We start from the raw sequence: 17,913 nt of genomic DNA on the forward strand, positions 1-17,913 counted from the left end.
TTGCTGCTGGTGTCACCTTGGGACGGGTAATGCCATCGTGCCACGCTCGGTTGGTGTTGGAGGGCATCCTCATGCCAGAGCCGGGGCTGTGCCCAGCGCACGGGCATGGCAGAGGGCGAGGGGGCTGCCCTGGGTGCCCGGGCTGTGCTGGGGCTGGGCAGATGGGCTGCCAGTGCCATGTGTGTCCCGTGTCTGCTACCCCAGTGCCACAGCATGCTGTGCTGCCCACGGGCTGGGCAGAAGCTCTCCCAGCTCGGAGCATTCCCAAATACAGCTGCTGCTCCTTCAAATGAGTTTTCCTCCTGGTCATGACCTTAATCAGGACAGCCCAGCTTGTAATTTATTAACACCCTCTCAGAATTTGCTTTTTGAGTACTTGTGGGTTTTATATTTATACATATGAAATTATTACTATGATTGTGCTTACCTCACTTTATGGGTCCCAGTTCCATTGTGCATGAAGCCATTGAGAATCCTGGGCAGCAGTTAGTTCTGGTCTCTGTACAAGGTTGCTCCTGGTGACTGGCAGTGTTTTCCTTTACAAAGCAAGAGAGCATTTGTTTCATGTAGATGTGTATCTGCTGTTATGTTTCAGGCAGCATTTCCAGCCTAACATGGTGATACCTGACAGCCTGTAGGAGAAGTTTGCTTGGTGCCTGGCTGTCAGAGCTGGGGCTGTCAGCCCTTGGCAAGCTGAGAGGCAGGATTGGAAAGGCAGCAGTGTTAAGGGTGTTATCCCAGCTGCTGCTTCCTTCACTGGCCAAACACACTGGGAAGGCCCTGGGATTTCTTTTTCCCATGTAGAAAGTCGTACTGAAATATCAGAGAACTGAACAGAGTTGGAGTCCACTCACTGCCTTGAAAGTTTCAGCTCTTGTTTTACTCTCAGCCCATGCACTCCTGGCAGCAGCTCAGAGCTGTGTGGCTGGAGGAGCTGCTGCTTGGTGTCTGCCACTGCACTAGGGTCAGGGACTGCCATTCCTGCCCCTGGCAGAGGCACGGGGCACTGGGAGGTCAAACACGTCCTAAGTGTGTGGTGTGATGCTCTTTGGTATCTGCTGTGCAGTGCCTGTGGTCCCTGAGGACAGAAGATTGAGGAGTCTTCCACCAGCTCCATTTGATCTAATGTTTTGATGATTTTACTTAGATATTTACATAGCTGTAACCATTTTGCTGCAGCTTTGTGTAAATCTGACATGTAATAGTCCTGTGATGGGTATGCTTTAAATTAAAGCCACATCCATCCACGGTTTAATTTTCAACCACAGACAAGTGAAAAAGTGTTTTAAATGCACCTTGCTGCTGTAATTTCTCATCCATTTGGCTTAATGGTTTAAACGCACTTGATGAGCATCATCCTCTGAGGAATTTCTAACCCACACAGTGCAAAAGGAATATTTAACTCTGCTCAGGCTGTTTAGTTAGGTGTTTGCTGTCATTAGAAGAGCTCTGGTGATTTGAGTTCCCCCCAGTCTAACAGCTGCAGCCCTCTGACCTCATGTAACTGCCTCGGTGTGCTCCTGAGTACCACTTGTTGTACCTGTGCCTTGGGACGTAGTAGGAAATAATCAACACAAGTGAAATCCAGGGCTTGAACCTTTTCAAAGAGAGATGTGCTGGCTTTGATGGCTCCCAGCACACGGCAGTCTGGGGTGGCACCCCAATGCCCCTGCTGGGTGCAGTGGGTGCTTGCTGCAGGCTGTGCTGCTGCTGGGGCTGCAGTGGGCAGGGCTGTTGTGTGCCTGTTTCTTCGTGTTTGTGCCTGTCACAGAGCCCTCTCTTAAGAGCTGACACTGCACTCTCTGTGTTCCAGCAATCTCCATGATAAATCCTGGTTTGTGTCTCCCATTTTGTGGAAGCACTCAGATTTCTTGGCCCCTGTGCACAGTTTCCCAGGGAGGCTGTGCTGTGGCCCACTGCATCTGATTCCCCTGACAGCAGTCCCAGAGTGGCTGTGATGGGAAATGCCTTGGAAGAGATCTGCTGTGCTGCTGTTCCTTTCTGCCTCAGCAGAGAGATTTGCCTCTTTTCCTTGTACACATTCTGCAGAGCATTTCAACAACAAGGCAGGGACAAGAGATGGGAGCGACAGCTCCATCAGCTGAGTGGACAAGCAGTGAGGCAGCAGCTTTGTCCTCCTGCAGGAAGGTCCCTTCTGCATGTCACAGGGCAGGTCAAACGTGACAAAATTCTGAGCAGTGTGAAGTTGTCACTTCACACTGTGAAGTCTGCCGTGAAAATAGTGTTGGATGCTCATTTCATCTGCAAAATGCTAAGCTTAAGGTGGCATTGGGCACCTCACAGAATGTAATTTATGTAGGTAGGAAATGCGTTCTGGGGAGTGTGCCTGGAGGAGCTCGGCTGCTGGGGCAGGTGGAAAACTCACTGGGTTTATCCCTGAGCACTTCTCTGCTCCCTGCTTTGCCAGGGACTGGATTACAGTTTCCTTCTCAGAGACTCAAGGCTGGGGTCAATCCGAGCTTCAGTTTGACTAATCCCACTTGAGCAGATCCTGTGGAGCACGCTGAGCCCCGGCCTTGAGCCAGTTTCCTCCATGGAAACCCTCTGGGCACAATGGACTGCACTGGACTTACACTTAACTCCCAACCTGAGCCAGAGCAGCGGCCATAAAAAATTCCAGTAAATAATCCATGAGGTGCCTGCCCGATCCCCACCTTGCCAGGGTGACAGTGCAGCCATAGCTCTGTGGTTTCCTGACAGGGGTGGCAGAGCTGGCCACAGGCAGAGCTTTCCTGCAGGGAGCATCTGGGGACAGGCAGCAGGACAGACAATGAAGGGGGAAGCCTGATGGGGCCAGGGGCACTCCCTGGCACCACGTCCCTGCGCTCTGGTCCTTCACCCAGGACTGCAGGTGGTAGGAAGGGCCTGGGACATGCCAACTCTCTCCACCCCAGACATCAAGAAAATGAGTTTCACAGCTTGAGAAAGGGTTAGTGTCTCATTAACTCAGGACAGGGGAAGCCTTCAGCAGGCACAGGGAGAGGAATCAAGTGTCACGAGTGCTTGGAGTGAGTGGGAGGGCTTCGGCATGGGGTACCTGCTAAAAGCAGAAATCAAAATTAAGACTTACTTTGTTTTAAATGAAAAGTGACTGGCATTGCCCCCTCCTGAAAACAGAAAGTAATTGAATTCATTAGTGTTTTATTTTCTTTGACACAGTCTTTCTACTTGATGTGCTTTGTTAAATTGAATTACCATTTAATAATGGGTGTGTGTGACACCAGAGCCTGTCCTCAGGTGGGCTCTGGAGCTGGAGCAGGGATGCACAAGGAGGTCTCTGCTGTCCGGGGTTGTTGTGGCGGCGCTGATTGATCTGGGTGGGTTAGGCAGAAGCTGACTTGGCCTGTGCCTGCCACAAGAACCAGTTCCAGCTGCTGTCACATTGCCCCATTTGTTGGTGTCTCCACTGTGCCTGAGGCCTGGCTGGGCATCTGCTCCCCTTGGCTGTCCCGAGCCAGGCTCCCCTGTGCTGCAGGATCCCTGTGCTGCTGCTGGGGAGCGAGCTCACCATCTGCTCCAGTCACCCTGCAGTCCTTGTCCCTGTGGTCCTTGTCCCTTTGGTCCCTGCGGTCCCTTTGGTCCCTTTGGTCCCTGCAGTCCCTGCGGTCTCTGTGGTCCCTTTGGTCCTTGTCCCTGCAGTCCCTGCAGTCCCTGTCCCCCACCCCAGCTGGCTGAGCAGGATCCAGCAGCTCACACGATGCATCGTTGGCCGTGTTGGGTGCAATTAGCGCCCAGGCTCGTCACACGAGGCTCAGGCTCTGAGCTTGTGCCACTCGAGCTGGCTGTGACCCCCCATCCCCACTTCTGCAGCCAAGGGGAATCTCTTCAGCAGCACACACATAATACAGGTAATGCAGCAGCTGGAGGAAGCAGGAGCATGGGCTGGCACGTTCCTGGTGTTGCCTTCATAACTGTGTCCAAAGCTATTGCTGAGCCCACTCCTCACACACATCTGCCTCTCCCCACTCCCCAGTGGGTTATCCTGATTTATCTAAAGGCAAACACCCACAGCTTGTTCCTGGTCCTTCCCTTCATCCCACCTGTGTGTCCCTCGCTCTGTCCCTTCTCATCTCTTACCTCCATCACTTCACTGTGGGACAAATGCAAAAACGTTTACAGAAAAAATGTGCTGACCTGGCTCTGTCAAGCAAGGTATTTCTGTCAGAAATGCTCCAGGAAGTTCAGATCCTGGATAACAGTGACAAAATGAGGCAGAAGGGGTTCTTTGGTTGTTTTTTTGTTTCAAAGCTGGAACAGTTGTTGCAGCAAGAGCCTGGTGCTCTGGGCTCTCAGTGCTTCACTGTGCTCTAACCATCCTGGAGCCTCTCTCAAAATTAGATGTTTTTTGGGTCTGCTTGTCCTTCTCTCAAGCACGTGGGAAGGCGTTAGTTTCCCTGGAGAGAGCCTGTTAGGAGTGAGTGGATGGAAGCCGGAGCTCCGTGGGACGCCGTGAGGGCATCCCGCCGTGCCAGCCGGCTGGACCCGTCCATGGGTGCTGACCTCTCTCCTCACCTGCAGGTCCCTGTGCTTCGGCCCATGGACCTGATGGTGGAGGCCACTCCCCGGAGGGTGTTCGCCAACGCACACACCTACCACATCAACTCCATCTCCGTCAACAGCGACTATGAGACCTACATGTCAGCGGATGACCTGAGGATAAACCTGTGGAATTTTGAAATCACAAATCAAAGTTTTAGTATCCTTTGTTGCGTGTGGCTCTGGAGACGGGCCTGGGTCCCAGAGAGCCCCAAGGGAAGCAGCAGGGCTGTGCCCATGCCCATGGGGATGGGGACAGAGCGGGCAGTGCCGCAGTTCCTTGGCCCCACACCGGTTGTGGTGCCTCGCTGCAGGAGCTTCACCCTCTGGCAGGAGTTCAGGAGCATGCAATACTGCTGCACCCTCTGGCAGGAGTTCAGAAGCATGCAATACTGCTGCCTGCTGTGCACCTGACTGCAGAGCACTGGAGGTCCCAGGCCCACGTGTCATTCTCAAGGCACTGCCCTCTCATCTCTGCCTGTGATGCTGGTGGGACACCAGGCTGTGAGCAGACGAGGCATCCAGCACTCACATGGGGCTGCTCCCTCCATGGCACAGGGCTCAGCTGGCATTGCCACCACTGCTGCTGTCACCCGATCCGTGGTGACACATTTCTGAATTTGCCTGCAGGGTCTGGTGGGGCAGGCAGAGGGGGGTGGTCTGCAGGTGATGGAGGAGACAGATGCCTTGGGGAAGATGGAATCAGTGATGGTGCCTGGAGAGGATAGAGGCAGTGATGGTGCCTGGGGAAGATGGAATCAGTGATGGTGCCTGGGGAGGATGGAAGCAGTGATGCTGTGGCACCATTATACCCTGCAGCGGGTGACAGGCTGCCAGTCACTGCTCTACAAATGAGGTTGTGACAGTCACACTTGTAACAGCCACATCGGAAATAATAAACAGGGCACGAATCATTGATGGTATTTATATGGTGTTTCCTGCTGAGAAATCCCTGGGGCATGGCTTAGGCAGATGGAGAGGATTTCGGCAGTGACAGGCATGTGGCTATGGGAGCTCTGAGCAGCTGCAGGAGAGTAGGGCTGTGGTGCCTGCTTATGTGCAAGGATGAGGGTGAGAAGTATTAAATCTGTGGCAAGCATCTGGGAGTTCACATGGCCCAAGGGACTTAGGTTGGGGTTTTCTGTCGGTTGCTGTGCCCTGGGCTTTGCTGCCACACTGTTTTCAGTGTGGTTACTCACCGTGGCGATGTTGCACTCAAAGACACTTACCGAGGCCTGGCGTGGGTGGGCAGATCAGGTCCCATGTGCCACAGAGGGTCTTCGGGCCGTGGGACCAGAGCTGGGGTTCCCAGCTTAGAAGACATGCTGGATCCTGGCCTTGCCCTGCTGGTGCGGGCTGGCGCTCCACGCTGCGGGTTTGCCCCGTGATGGTGGTGCCTGCCCGGAGCACACGGTTTGCACGGGTGAGGTTTGCACGGTGCAGAGGCACCGGCAGGAGTCTGGGCCGGGCTGCGTGGGCTCCTTGACCGGCCCCGCCAGACATCGTGGACATCAAGCCGGCCAACATGGAGGAGCTGACGGAGGTGATCACGGCGGCCGAGTTCCACCCGCACCACTGCAACACCTTCGTGTACAGCAGCAGCAAGGGCACCATCCGCCTGTGCGACATGCGCACCGCGGCCCTCTGCGACCGCCACGCCAAGTGTGAGTGTGCCCCGCAGAAAGGGAGGATGGAGACCCACCCGGGCCTGGGTCTGCCCCAGCGCCTCCTTCCCCCGAGTCCCGGGCTGCCATCCCCATGGCCGCTGCCCAGCTGCCCCCAGTGCAGAGGGAGCTGGGCAGGCTGCTCGGAGGAGGGAGCTGGCAGCAGGAGCTGCTGCGGGCAGGGCAGCACCTGCTCAGTGCCAGAGAAAGTAGGTTTGTTGTGTAAGAGAGAATTAGTGCTCAGAAATCCTTTCCATGAGCTCAGCAGCCCAGATCTGCTTCTGCAGCAGGAGCAAAGCCACACAAAAGCCTTCAGCCCAAAGCAAAAATAGCTAAATAGCTGTCCCAAGCCCCTGCCCTGCCTGGCCACTGGCTTTGGTTCACAGACGCACTCAGGGACTGGGCAGCACCAGTTGTGTGCTGGGAGCCCCATGCTGGATCTGTGTGTGCTGGGAGCCCCATGCTGGATCTCCTGTGAGTGCTGGGAGCCCCATGCTGGATCTCCTGTGTGTGTGTGTGTGTGTGTGTGTGTGCTGGGAGCTTGCCTTCCTGCCTGCCTGAGAGCTTTGTTTTTTCTTGTTGCTCTCACTTTTAATATGGAAAAAGCCTCCAGGTTTCTGCCAGTGGTGAAAGGCCGCAGCTCTGCATTGTGCTGTGAGCAGCGCCTTTTCTGCATTGTAGAGATCATTTATATGGGCATTTCAAGACATTTTCCCCACTATACTGGAGCTCCAGGACTTGGTGGTGGGGTGATAAACCTAAGCACACGTGGATGCTGGGTACAGCATCATGCAAGTGCTCTCTCCCAGAAGCTTCCTGGGGTGCTAGGATAGGGTGGCAGATCCCTGCCTGAGATCAGGGAGCTCCTGCCTCAGCTGATGCTGGGGCTTGTTCTTTCCTTCTGCACAGTTTTTGAAGAGCCCGAAGACCCAAGTAACCGGTCATTTTTTTCTGAGATCATCTCCTCAATCTCTGATGTCAAATTCAGCCACAGTGGAAGGTACATCATGACTCGGGACTACCTCACTGTCAAGGTGTGGGACTTGAACATGGAGAACCGGCCCATTGAGACCTACCAGGTGAGCGTGACACAGCCAGGTGCATGCAGCACTGGGGCACCCACTGCGTTCTTTCCTGAGCCACACTCCGGGCCAGTGGCAGGAGGGCCGGGTATGCACCTGTTGTGTGGGAGCTTTATGCCCATAGATGGTGGAAAGCAGAGTTGTTAAATGTGGGCTCAAGTGGCCTGGTGAGTTGTCACCATGTCCCCAGGGTGGGGGTGGGTGAGGAAAGCTCAGGAGCTGGCAGCTGGAGAGCCAGGTGGGAGGCCTTGTGCAGAGCAGTAGCCCTTTGTCACCCTTTGCCAACAATGTGCCCTGGCACTGCCTGGGGTGCCCAAGCCATGTGCAGAGTGCCTGGCAGTGCTTGGGGAAGAACGGTGGCTGTGGGAGGGCACAGGATGCCAGGCAGTGCCCACGCTGCCAGCTGGGCTGTGGCGAGCGTGGGGCTGGGCTGGGTGTGCCAGCCCCTGTGAGCCAGGGCTGTCTGCCAGCCCCTGGGCTGTGCTGGCCACTGTGGGGGCTCACCCTGTCCGTCCCCCCGGCAGGTCCACGACTACCTGCGGAGCAAGCTCTGCTCACTGTACGAGAACGACTGCATCTTTGACAAGTTTGAGTGCGTCTGGAACGGCTCTGACAGGTGAGCACGCGGCGCTGCGGCTGCGGTCAGCCCAGGGATGCTCGCCTTGGTTTGGCCCAAGGGGTGCCTTGGCCCCTGGGCAGCCCCTTCCCTGGCCTTTGGCTGGGCGTGGGGTCTGGACGGGTGCAGCAGGGACCACCTACACCTGCAGCCTGTATGCAGTGGGGATGTCTGAGGGTCCCACTCTCTCCCAGACAGAATCAGTTACACCTCTCTGTGTCACCCACGGCTGGAAGAAGGTGGTGATGGGTTTAGCTTCAGATTGCCAGAATCTGGGGATAATGAGTCTCCGGGTGTGACTTACACCGAGCTAGGTGGCAGGAAGTGTGCAAGCCCCTAGCAGGGCTGCCATGGTTTTTGTTTGAGCCAGAGTGAGCTGACAAATCACAACTGGGCCTGAGACAAATTCCAAGTCTTACCCAAATCTCATTATGCCTCTGAATGTTCAGTCTTGCTCTGGTCACCTGCAGTTTGCCTCTGAAAAGGTGTGAAAACCCTCTGTCTATCTGTCCTTCCCCGTTGCAGCGTCATCATGACCGGCTCCTACAACAACTTCTTCCGCATGTTTGACCGCAACACCAAGCGCGACGTGACGCTGGAGGCGTCGCGGGAGAACAGCAAACCCCGTGCCATCCTCAAACCCCGCAAGGTCTGTGTGGGTGGAAAGCGCAGGAAAGACGAGATCAGTGTGGACAGTCTGGACTTTAGCAAAAAGATCCTGCACACAGCTTGGCACCCCTCTGAGAACATCATCGCTGTGGCAGCCACGAACAACCTGTACATATTCCAGGACAAGGTTAACTAGGAGGACCAGGTCTTTAGGAGTCTCATGTACTGATACCAGTGAACACAAGGTTTCAACTGTTCCTTTTCTTTCTTTCTTTCTTTCTTTTCCTTTCCTTCCTGTTCTTTGTTCAGTTCCTGCTCTGCAGTTCGTGGTTGTGCAGAGGAGCGCTGGGGCACTCCGGCCCAGGGGCCACTGGGGGCACCCCCCAGACTCCAGATTTACACAGGGAGAGCTGAGACTTCTTACAGGGCAGTGGGAGGGAGTCAGGCCTAGCTGTCCCTGTCCCCAGGCAGTGCTGGGGTGGCTGAGGAGGTGATGGGGAGGGGGCTGTCAGCTGGGGAAGGGATTGATGGGGTAACAGCCCGTGGGCTCTGGCCAGCTCTGGTGGCAGTGGTCCCACTGCAATTGCTTTAAACCTGATCCCAGAAATATTCCACCTGTTGTGTGGAAGATTGGAATGTTGCCTCCCTTTGCCATTTTCCACATTTGTCTTTTTATTACAATTATTTTGTGTTTTACTAACAGAGACAGCAAAACCAAACATAAAATGGAAAAGTTCAGTTTTGCAATGGACAAGCTTAAGGGGCAGGGGGTATGTGCTGCACCTCCAGATGTGTCTGCTCCAGCCAGGTTGCCCCCCCAGCCCCAGAACCCTCCTGAGGTTTTGGCTTTGTAGATACTGTGGTGCCTTCTTTGGTATATTAAATACCTTTATAAACGATGCTTCCGACCTGCATTGATCGCAAACCAAACCAACCCTGGGCTCTGCTGCAGTTCTGGGCTTTGCTTTGGTCATTTTTCTCATTTTGTTGTGAGCTCTTGCATGTCATGACTGACTGTCTCTCTCTCTTTCTCTCTCTTTCTCTCTTTTTTAATTAATTTATTTATTTATTCAATTTTTTAAAGATAAAGTATAAGTTGCTAATTTATGACCTAAAAAAATCCAACTGTATATTGCTGTTAGCCCCTGACTGTGTCAGAGAGAGGCTGTATGCAGTCCTACATTATAATAACAATGATGATAATAATAATAAAACCGGTAACTCTTTCTCTTTGCATGGCGAGGCTGCCTCTTTCTACTTTACAGATTGGTCGGGTCCCTCTTTACTTGAACAACTGTTCGGTAAAAAGATTGACTGGATTTTTTGTAAATCTGAAAACTGTTCCTGCAGCAAGAAGCAAATGAAGTAAATTACAAAATTCAACACCGTCACCTCGGCAGTGGCTCCACAAGGGTGACCCTGTTGCCATCCCTCCTGAGGGGCACCTGGCACCCCCAGCACCCCAGGCCTTCAGGCATCGGACACGAGTCACCACGGCCAGGTGTCCCCTGAGCCTCTCTGCGGGCACCATGGGGCTCATGGCATGCCCCGACCAGGGAAAGGAACTGCTACACACCCACAGAGCTCATGGACTGCATGGAGACCAGGAGCTGGCTGGAGGCAGGGCCCCACACACCACTTTCAGAGGAGCCATCCCAAGGGAAGAACAAAGTGCACTGGCTTATGGATGTGTTCCAAGGGATAGCTTTCAGGAGTAACTTTTTTTTTAAATGAAATGGTAAAATAAAATAGCAAGAGTAAAAGCACCGTTTTATAAGAAAATGCTCCCTTTTGGTTCTGTAAGGAAAGCCTACGCTGCGGTGTCAGAAGTAAAGTTGTCCCAAACGTGTCTGTGTGGATCGATGCCTGTTGTGCCTCTCGCGCGTCGGGGCTCTGCAGCGGCGGGGGGTGGCCAGGGCCCTGCTGATGAGGGGTGAGCAGAGGAGCCCCGAGGCCCGAGGATTCGGGTCCCCCTGAGGGCGAGGGACAGTGGGGTACTGTGTAACAGGGTAACCTGTGTAACAGGTTTCCTGGCAGGGCCCCCCTGCACAGGAAACTCGGTTCTGGGTACAGCCCTGGGAGGAGCTGCCAGCCCCTCCCAGCCCCTGCCCCAGTGCTGCTCCTGGATAATTCAAACAGCAGCCCTCACTTAGCAGCTGCAGGGCACGGACTGTGCAGGCAGGGAGATGTTCCTCAGACACTCATTTACCTTCACATTAGCTGCAGGATCTTCATCAACTGAAACAGGAGGAACCAGCCCTGGTTCTGCTCCATCGTGTACAGCACATTCTGGGTTGCTGGATCTTGTTGCTCCACAAGGCAGACCTTAGTTCAGCTCTTTTCAAAAGCAGAGCTTCTTTCCCTTTCTTAAGCTTGCTTGGATTTAACCTCTGCCGTGCTGTGAGTGCTTGGCCACAGAAGGCAGGGCCAGCCAGGGGAACCTCCTAGGCTGCCACAGGAATGGTGCTAGGGAAGATGTCAGCATCCCTTAAATCCAGCCTTCTCGCTGGACGAGGATCCTACGGGCTGTCCCCCTACCTCTGGGGAAACTGGGGACTCTGCCTAAGGGGCTGCCAGGGGAGACCTGCTCCATGGTCCACAAGCAACACCCCAGCCAGGAGCCCTGCACATGGGCAGGATCATTTTATCCACAGAATAAGCAAATAAATAGATTTTTATTAACATCTGGTCTCCATAAACCAGATCAATTAAAATTAATAGCCATCTTATTTAATGGACAAGTTCACAATATTCTAAACCAGCCATAACAAACACACGGATTCCCACTGGATTGTGCTGAACAAGAGGAAATGCAGTTACTGGCAGAGCCAGGGAGTGGCACAGGGACACAACTCCCAGCACAGCACCCTGCTCTGAGCAGCACCTGTGTCCCAGACATGAGCACGGCCACACACGAGGGCACCGTGCTGGCTGGCAGGGGCAGATGGGCCACGTCAGATGTGGGGAGGGCAGCAGGGTCCCCCTGTGCCCACCCTGTGCTGGGTTGTCAGGGGGTTCTGTCCTGGCAGCTGAGCCCTGGAATGAGCTGACCTGGCCATCATCCAGGGAGATTGTGCCACAGCCCAGCCAGGGCTCCCCCAGCTCTGCAAGCCTCCCTGGCCCATTGAGATTTTACTTTCTGGATGAGAGCTACATGTCCCACAGGGTCTCACACGTCTGGTGTTAGCCAGCTGCAATCCTCATCACTCCACTCCCACAAAAGGCTTCGACTGACACTGGTTTCAGATGGTTTGGGTATCCCCAGACCAATGGAAGGGGCAGATACCAAGAGGGAAGGGACACCTGCCCTGACTTCAGGGTGCACACCCTCACTAGGAGAACCACAGAGCTCCACATTCCACTATCAGCAGCTCAAGTCTCCCCAGACGGTCCCAATCTTTGTCAAACCCCCCTCTCTTGATGCTCAGCCTGCAAGTCCTGGTCCTGGCCACCAACACCAACTGCTGACAAGAAATCACTTGTCAGGATGAGGGAAAAAGGGACTTCTTCCCCAACTCTCCTCTAAAAGCAAGAGCCGAGTGTAAACACAACCAGCAGAAAGAAACTGGCTCTGCAAGCACTGCTGGCTCATGTAGAGCTAACCTGAAAATTATTCTGCTCACCCCCCTGCCCATATGCTGACCCCACACTGTCCAGTGCCACCGGCCCTGTTCTGCTGAGCACAGCCAAGAATGTAGGCAGTATCACTTCAGTCACTTGCTTTACTCATAAATTCACAAGTCCAACAAAATTCAACAGAAATCGGGATTAGGCCTGTACAATCCATATATAAAAAGGGTTGGTTTATTGTAGTTCAAATACATAAACTGAACAATCCCAACATTTCAAAATTAAACTTTAGAAACACAAGTTTAACATTCAAAACAGAGTATAGTTTACAAGAATTGCCCAGAGGGGGTATGCACAGTCTAATCCAGAAGTATGTAAAGATCACTTTATTGTAAATAAAAATGTGTTTATACAACCGTCCTGGCCTGCTCACTTCTGGGATCTCCAGCTTTGAGCAAAACTCATTAGACAGAACTTCACTTAGGCAGAGCAACTTGACTGCTGCAAATCGATGGCTGGGGGCAGGAACAGAGCAGCCTGTGAATAAACCTGATTTGGTCTCCAAGTCCCTGTTCTCCACTCAGCTCTAACAGATTCAGTTCCATTCCCAAGGGTGGAAGCAGAGAACTGGGACTGGTGTTCCCAGAGTGGGCTGTCAGTGACCAGTAATGTGAGTTAGCAGAGCGTGTCACCTCCTCCTGCCTGGACTGCGGGCACCAGGAGGCAGCTGGTGGCACACATGCAGGACACGCTCAGACCACACCAGCAGCACCCTTGGGGCTCACATGCAGGACACTGCTGAGAGGAAAGGCCCAGGCAGCAGTCACCCACACCTCACACACACCACCCCGAGACCCAGTCACCAGACAGCCCACGCTTTGGGATTTGTCACTCACACTCCAACTAACTCATAAATATCTTTAATGTGAGTTTTTGTTGTTGGTTTTCCCCCAGAGATAATTTTACGTTCACTAATGCTGCTTCTGCCTCTGTTCCTCAGATGTTTGAATATATTCACGGCAATGGATGTGTGTAACCTGACAGATGGCTCATGCAAGCGTTTGGATTTACCAGACACCCTTGGACTGGGAGCATTCCGTGGCTATTTCGTCGTTCTCCGCGTGGGCTCGGAGGCGGTGGGCGGCGGGGGAGGCCCGCGCCGGTCCAGGTCATCCACGTAGGACACGATGAGCTTGCGCCGCTCCTCGGGCACGCAGTCCAGCACCAGGTACCGCTTGTCGTTCTGCAGGATCTTCTCCACGTCCTTCAGGTGCTGGTCGGACTCCTGGATCAGCTTTTTGGATCTGCAAGCAAGGGTGAGAACAGCACTGCAGCGTGGCGGGGGCAGGGAGCCCGGGGAGCTGCCCCACCGTAAGGGAGCACCGGGAGCCCACGGACAGCCCAGCCAGGGAAGGGTGCAGGGACTGGGCCATCTTCTGATGGAGCAAGGAACATGTCAGCTGGGGACTGGGCACGTAACAGTGCTCTGGGCATGGCAAACACAGGCTCGTTGCCTGTGTTAAATAAGCACCATTAAAGACTTCAGTAACAGACATCAGTTTGCTGCTGTTTGTATGGAAAAGCAGAATAAAAGCTGCGTCCTGCACGAGTAGTCCCCACCTGTAGGTGATGAATTTGGTCTCCTTGAGCAGCGTCCGGAAGTCAGCTTTGGCAGTGATGTATTTGTCTCGGATGTATTCCTCAAACTCCCTCTGCTTTTTCTGAAAGACAAAAGATAAATATGAATCACTGTGTACGGATCCAGTACTCCCTGCAACCGAACACACTGAACACCAGCAGTAATTATATGTTAATTATACTTTTCTTTACCTTCTACATTTTAAATGTTTTAAAAATCATATTTAACTACTACCACCTGTGTCCACACAGAGCTGAACCCACTGCAGCAGCCACCAACTCACTTCTCTGTACCCTGCACCAGACTGGAAGCTGGCAAGAGTGAAGCAAACTACTCACCCTGTCGCTCGAAGAGAACTTAATGCACCTTGGATCTTCTTTAATTATTTTTTTCACTTCCTTCCATGTTGATGTTAAAGTTATCTTTCAAAAGAAGTAAAAATAGTTAAATTAAAAGTAAATTAGACTGTAAGAATAAGGAATGCAAACACTACTAACCTCTGAAGCCTTTAAATATATCCTAAGTCCACTGATGAACTTGCTGTTAAGTGCTGGGTTCCCATTACTTATACTATTACAGTTGTATTTTTAAAACAAGTTGATTTTACATAGTGACTCTTCTTTCATATTTTGAGATGCCATTTTCAGATCAAGGTCCTCCAAATATCATTTACTTTCCACAGTCTCTTTCTAGTACAATTATGTATATTGTGTTAAAAATTACCTGCAGAAAACTTGCCTCTAAACTAAAATAACTAATGCATAAAAAATCAGGTAAAAAAACCTCCAGGTTAATTTAAAATTGCCTGAAGCTGGCACAAAGCTAAAAAAGAGGAAACCTCACTAAAACCCCAATGCACAGAATCAGGGATGCATTCCACAGCATGAGCAGAGTAAAAGTTCAGGTTCAGCAGGAGAATATCAGAGCAGGTGAAATGGGTAAGACCACACTGATGGCCATTAAGGCAAACACCCTGCATATCTGAAGGAGCCACACACTGAAGAGTATGAAATAACTCAGTACTGAAGAAATAAAAAGAAGATGAAAAGATCACTCATTAGAAGTTTATATGTAAAGTAACTGTATGCTTAATTGAAGTAAAACTCCAGATAAACAGGTAAGGAAACATAAGGCACAAATTTTGTTATGAAGGAGAAAGATAGCAATGAAGCAAAGAGGCCCTGGAAATAAAACCAAACCAAACAGATTGTGGAACAGAAAAACAGAAAAAGAGAAATCCCAGCGGGCTGAAAAGATTGTCAATTTGAACATCAACAGCTCTCACCGCTGAAGTTTCATCCAGAAGTTGCCTGAAATGTTCCCTCTTCTTTTTGGTAAGTGCCTCAATGTGTTCGTTAAAGAGCTTCTCCTTCTCCTCTCTCTCGAGCAGGGAGCCCGACTCCCAGCGGTGATCTTTGCGCAGAGTCCTCCTGGTGTCAGACCAGGACACATCCGAAGAACGCACCTGAGCCAAAGATTATTCATTTTTAAGCCAGTTTTTCCACAGTTCATTGATGACTATTATATGCTTGGTTTTTTACCCTGTTTGAAGTTAAGGTTAAAATAGAAGAGAAACCCTCAGCTTTTAAGAAGCGACTGTAGCCGGTTCCCTACAAACGCTGAACAGGCAGTGGCAAGAGGAATCCCTCCACACCGGTTCAGAGCAGATGGAGATGTCCCACAGACCCGGCTGAGCATTCTCAAAACCAGAAAATCCAAGCACCCTTTCCTTCCTGCTCTGTGTGTAACACTGTGTTCACCAGAGTGCTTGGAAAGGCAACCTTGGAGATGATTATTTCCAGAGACACCAGGAACTTTACAGTGTTTGCAGAGCCCTGTTTCCAGCCCAGAGAGCACCCTCTGCATGAGAACCCTAAATGCACAGCCTTCTCTTCCAACCAAGGCAAAACTCTTAGTGGGCTTCCACCTCTTTGGAGCTGAACTCCAAATGCCAAAAGGCTTTGAGAGGGAGCACCCAGCAGCTAAAGCCTGCCCCGAGGCGCAGAGGTGTCCGTGCCTCACCATGTCTGACAGCAGAGCTTTGAAGTTCTGGATGGCCTCCTCGCGCTTGTGCTGCTCCCGCTCGCGGTCGATCTCCTTGGTCTGCTCCGAGCGCGCTTTCTGCACCTCCCGCTCGCGCTCCCGCAGGCTCGCCTCGATGCGCGCCTGCCGCTCCAGCTCCTTCTCCTTCTCGGAATCTAAGTTCTGAAATCCAGCAACAAACTGTTCTCAGTAAGAGCAACACTTCTCATTAGAAAGAGAACTAAAGGGCTATCAAACTAAAGGCAGCTCAGAACAAAAGACTTTCAAGGGATTTGAGTTCTATGGATTACAAAATTTTGCTTCAGGAGCCAAGCTGAAGCATTACAACGTTTACATGGGGAGAGATAAATTTGGTCACAGATCAACTATTCCCAGGAGCTGTGTCCAGTGACAGACTCTGAATAAGGGAGGCCAAGGGGAGCACTGTTTGTTAGCCCAGTTTTACATTCTCAACCATTAAATGCCTGGAAGAGAAAAGTAGGAATACTGGATTAAGAAAGAAGCGGCACTGAAGGAACTGGGTGTGAAGACAGGTATGAAGCTCAGCTGACAGGGAAAATCACAGCAAAGGAAATGCAGCCCATCCTAGGAGGAAGTAATCAATGTGGTGTCTGTATCTGCTGCAGTTTTACAGCCATTTTTACCACCAGTGATTTCATAGGAATCTTGGAGGCGTAAGTTCTCCCAGATAATCGTGTGTGTGCATGAACACAGGTCCCACACACATCCCCCACCAAGGACAGAACTCTAAGTTCCAAGCTGCCGTTCTGGGGTACCCCTACAGTAACTCTGGTATGGAATTCTCCTCAGCACAGACCAGTCTGCCCACAGCACACCCGAGCCACACTCCCAGTACTCCCACCTTGGCTATTTTCTCGATGTACTGCTTGAACAGGTCCTCCCTCTGTGAGGAGCTGTCCACCGCCTTGTACCGTGGGTCAGTCTCCACTTTGTCCTTCACTTTGCTCCAGCGAGACTGACTATCCAGGTGGTGGTTTGCCAGCAGCTCAAAGAAGTCCATTTTGATCTGTTTTACAGACAGAAACAGAAAGACAACACTTGAGAAAGACACTTTAATATTCCACAGTTTGCTCTTATGACAAAAGGAGTCAACTTACCTTCATCAGAGGGATCACATTAACATTACATACCATTGCAATTTAGAGCAATCACCAAAACTCTGAATTTAGGCCCAAATTCACTGTTCCTTGAGACAATTTTGCCAAAGCAGATACATTTAGGCAATCTGCTACAATTTAAGATGAACTCTATAAAGAATGATCCACCAATACACTCTATTGTTTTACTCCAATTTAAGCTTGTTGTTTAGCTTTTATATATGTCAAATTAAGTTACTGATGCTGCATGGTAGCATTTTGCCTATCAGTACTCCAGAAACCATGCAGCTGGAAACAAGGCTCTGGAGGAATCAGGTGCTTATGGATTCATCCTTCAGGTGTACAATTAACAGAGGTAAATGCTTGGATCTGCCAACAAAGACTGATGTCTTAAGATGGATCTAACCAATAAAGCATTATCCACATCTGGCAATTAAGTCGATTATATTTAGGATGGACATGCACATTTCTGTCCGTTGCAAGGGCTGGCAGAGGATCAATCAGAGCAGGGTTTATTTCAATACAATGTTTTCATCCAAAGTCCCAGAACAGCAGCTGTAAGGGCAACTACGGTGCCTTTATTAGATAGCTTGATTTCTGGGGAAGATGACCTCCCTGTCCCTGCTGCACTTTGGCTCTTAGGTCACCATACGCTCCTGGCAGGCTGGCTGGCCTTTCAGCCTCCCCCTCCCAGAGCAGAGGCGAGGGGCTGGGCTGCCTCGCTCGCTGGGGCCAGGGCAAAGGGTTCTGCCTCCACAGCACCCCACACCCTGCCGGGCCACAAACTCAACACAGCTTTATTTCCCAAAACCAAAAATCCAGGAGGAGGACAGATGTTATTTGCTACTCATCTCCCCTCCCCATCCCTTAGAAAAGGGAAGCCAGGAGAAGCAATTTAGCTGCAGAACACTGAGGTTCCTCGGGGAAGGGAGCAGATGGACAGAGCAGGCTCCAGCTTGCCAGAGACCTGGCACATCCTTATCCTCTAAAACGTGCTTAGTTACAGAATGCAAGA

At 51.7% G+C, this 17,913-nt stretch overlaps 2 protein-coding genes across 5 annotated transcripts in view; one reads left to right on the plus strand and one right to left on the minus strand.

Moving 5' to 3' along the window:
- Positions 1-10,377, plus strand: part of PPP2R2B (protein phosphatase 2 regulatory subunit Bbeta) — a 60,720-nt gene extending 50,343 nt beyond the window's left edge. For both annotated transcript variants that reach the window (XM_021543084.3, XM_021543085.2), the window contains 5 exons: positions 4,540-4,717; positions 6,057-6,221; positions 7,131-7,300; positions 7,828-7,919; positions 8,445-10,377. In XM_021543084.3, the coding sequence (XP_021398759.2) occupies positions 4,540-4,717; positions 6,057-6,221; positions 7,131-7,300; positions 7,828-7,919; positions 8,445-8,724 (885 nt within the window). In that variant the 3' untranslated portion in view covers positions 8,725-10,377. The remainder of the gene's footprint in view (positions 1-4,539; positions 4,718-6,056; positions 6,222-7,130; positions 7,301-7,827; positions 7,920-8,444) is intronic.
- Positions 10,378-12,232: 1,855 nt separating this feature from the next.
- Positions 12,233-17,913, minus strand: part of TCERG1 (transcription elongation regulator 1) — a 28,062-nt gene continuing 22,381 nt past the window's right edge. For all 3 annotated transcript variants that reach the window (XM_021543089.3, XM_021543088.3, XM_021543086.3), the window contains 6 exons: positions 16,643-16,807; positions 15,760-15,942; positions 15,023-15,202; positions 14,076-14,159; positions 13,719-13,819; positions 12,233-13,402 (listed from right to left, as the gene is read on the minus strand). In XM_021543089.3, coding sequence (XP_021398764.1) covers positions 13,201-13,402; positions 13,719-13,819; positions 14,076-14,159; positions 15,023-15,202; positions 15,760-15,942; positions 16,643-16,807 — 915 coding nt within the window. In that variant the 3' untranslated portion in view covers positions 12,233-13,200. The remainder of the gene's footprint in view (positions 13,403-13,718; positions 13,820-14,075; positions 14,160-15,022; positions 15,203-15,759; positions 15,943-16,642; positions 16,808-17,913) is intronic.

This window comes from Lonchura striata, chromosome 15 (assembly GCF_046129695.1).
Source record: "Lonchura striata isolate bLonStr1 chromosome 15, bLonStr1.mat, whole genome shotgun sequence".
Lineage (NCBI taxonomy): Eukaryota > Metazoa > Chordata > Aves > Passeriformes > Estrildidae > Lonchura > Lonchura striata.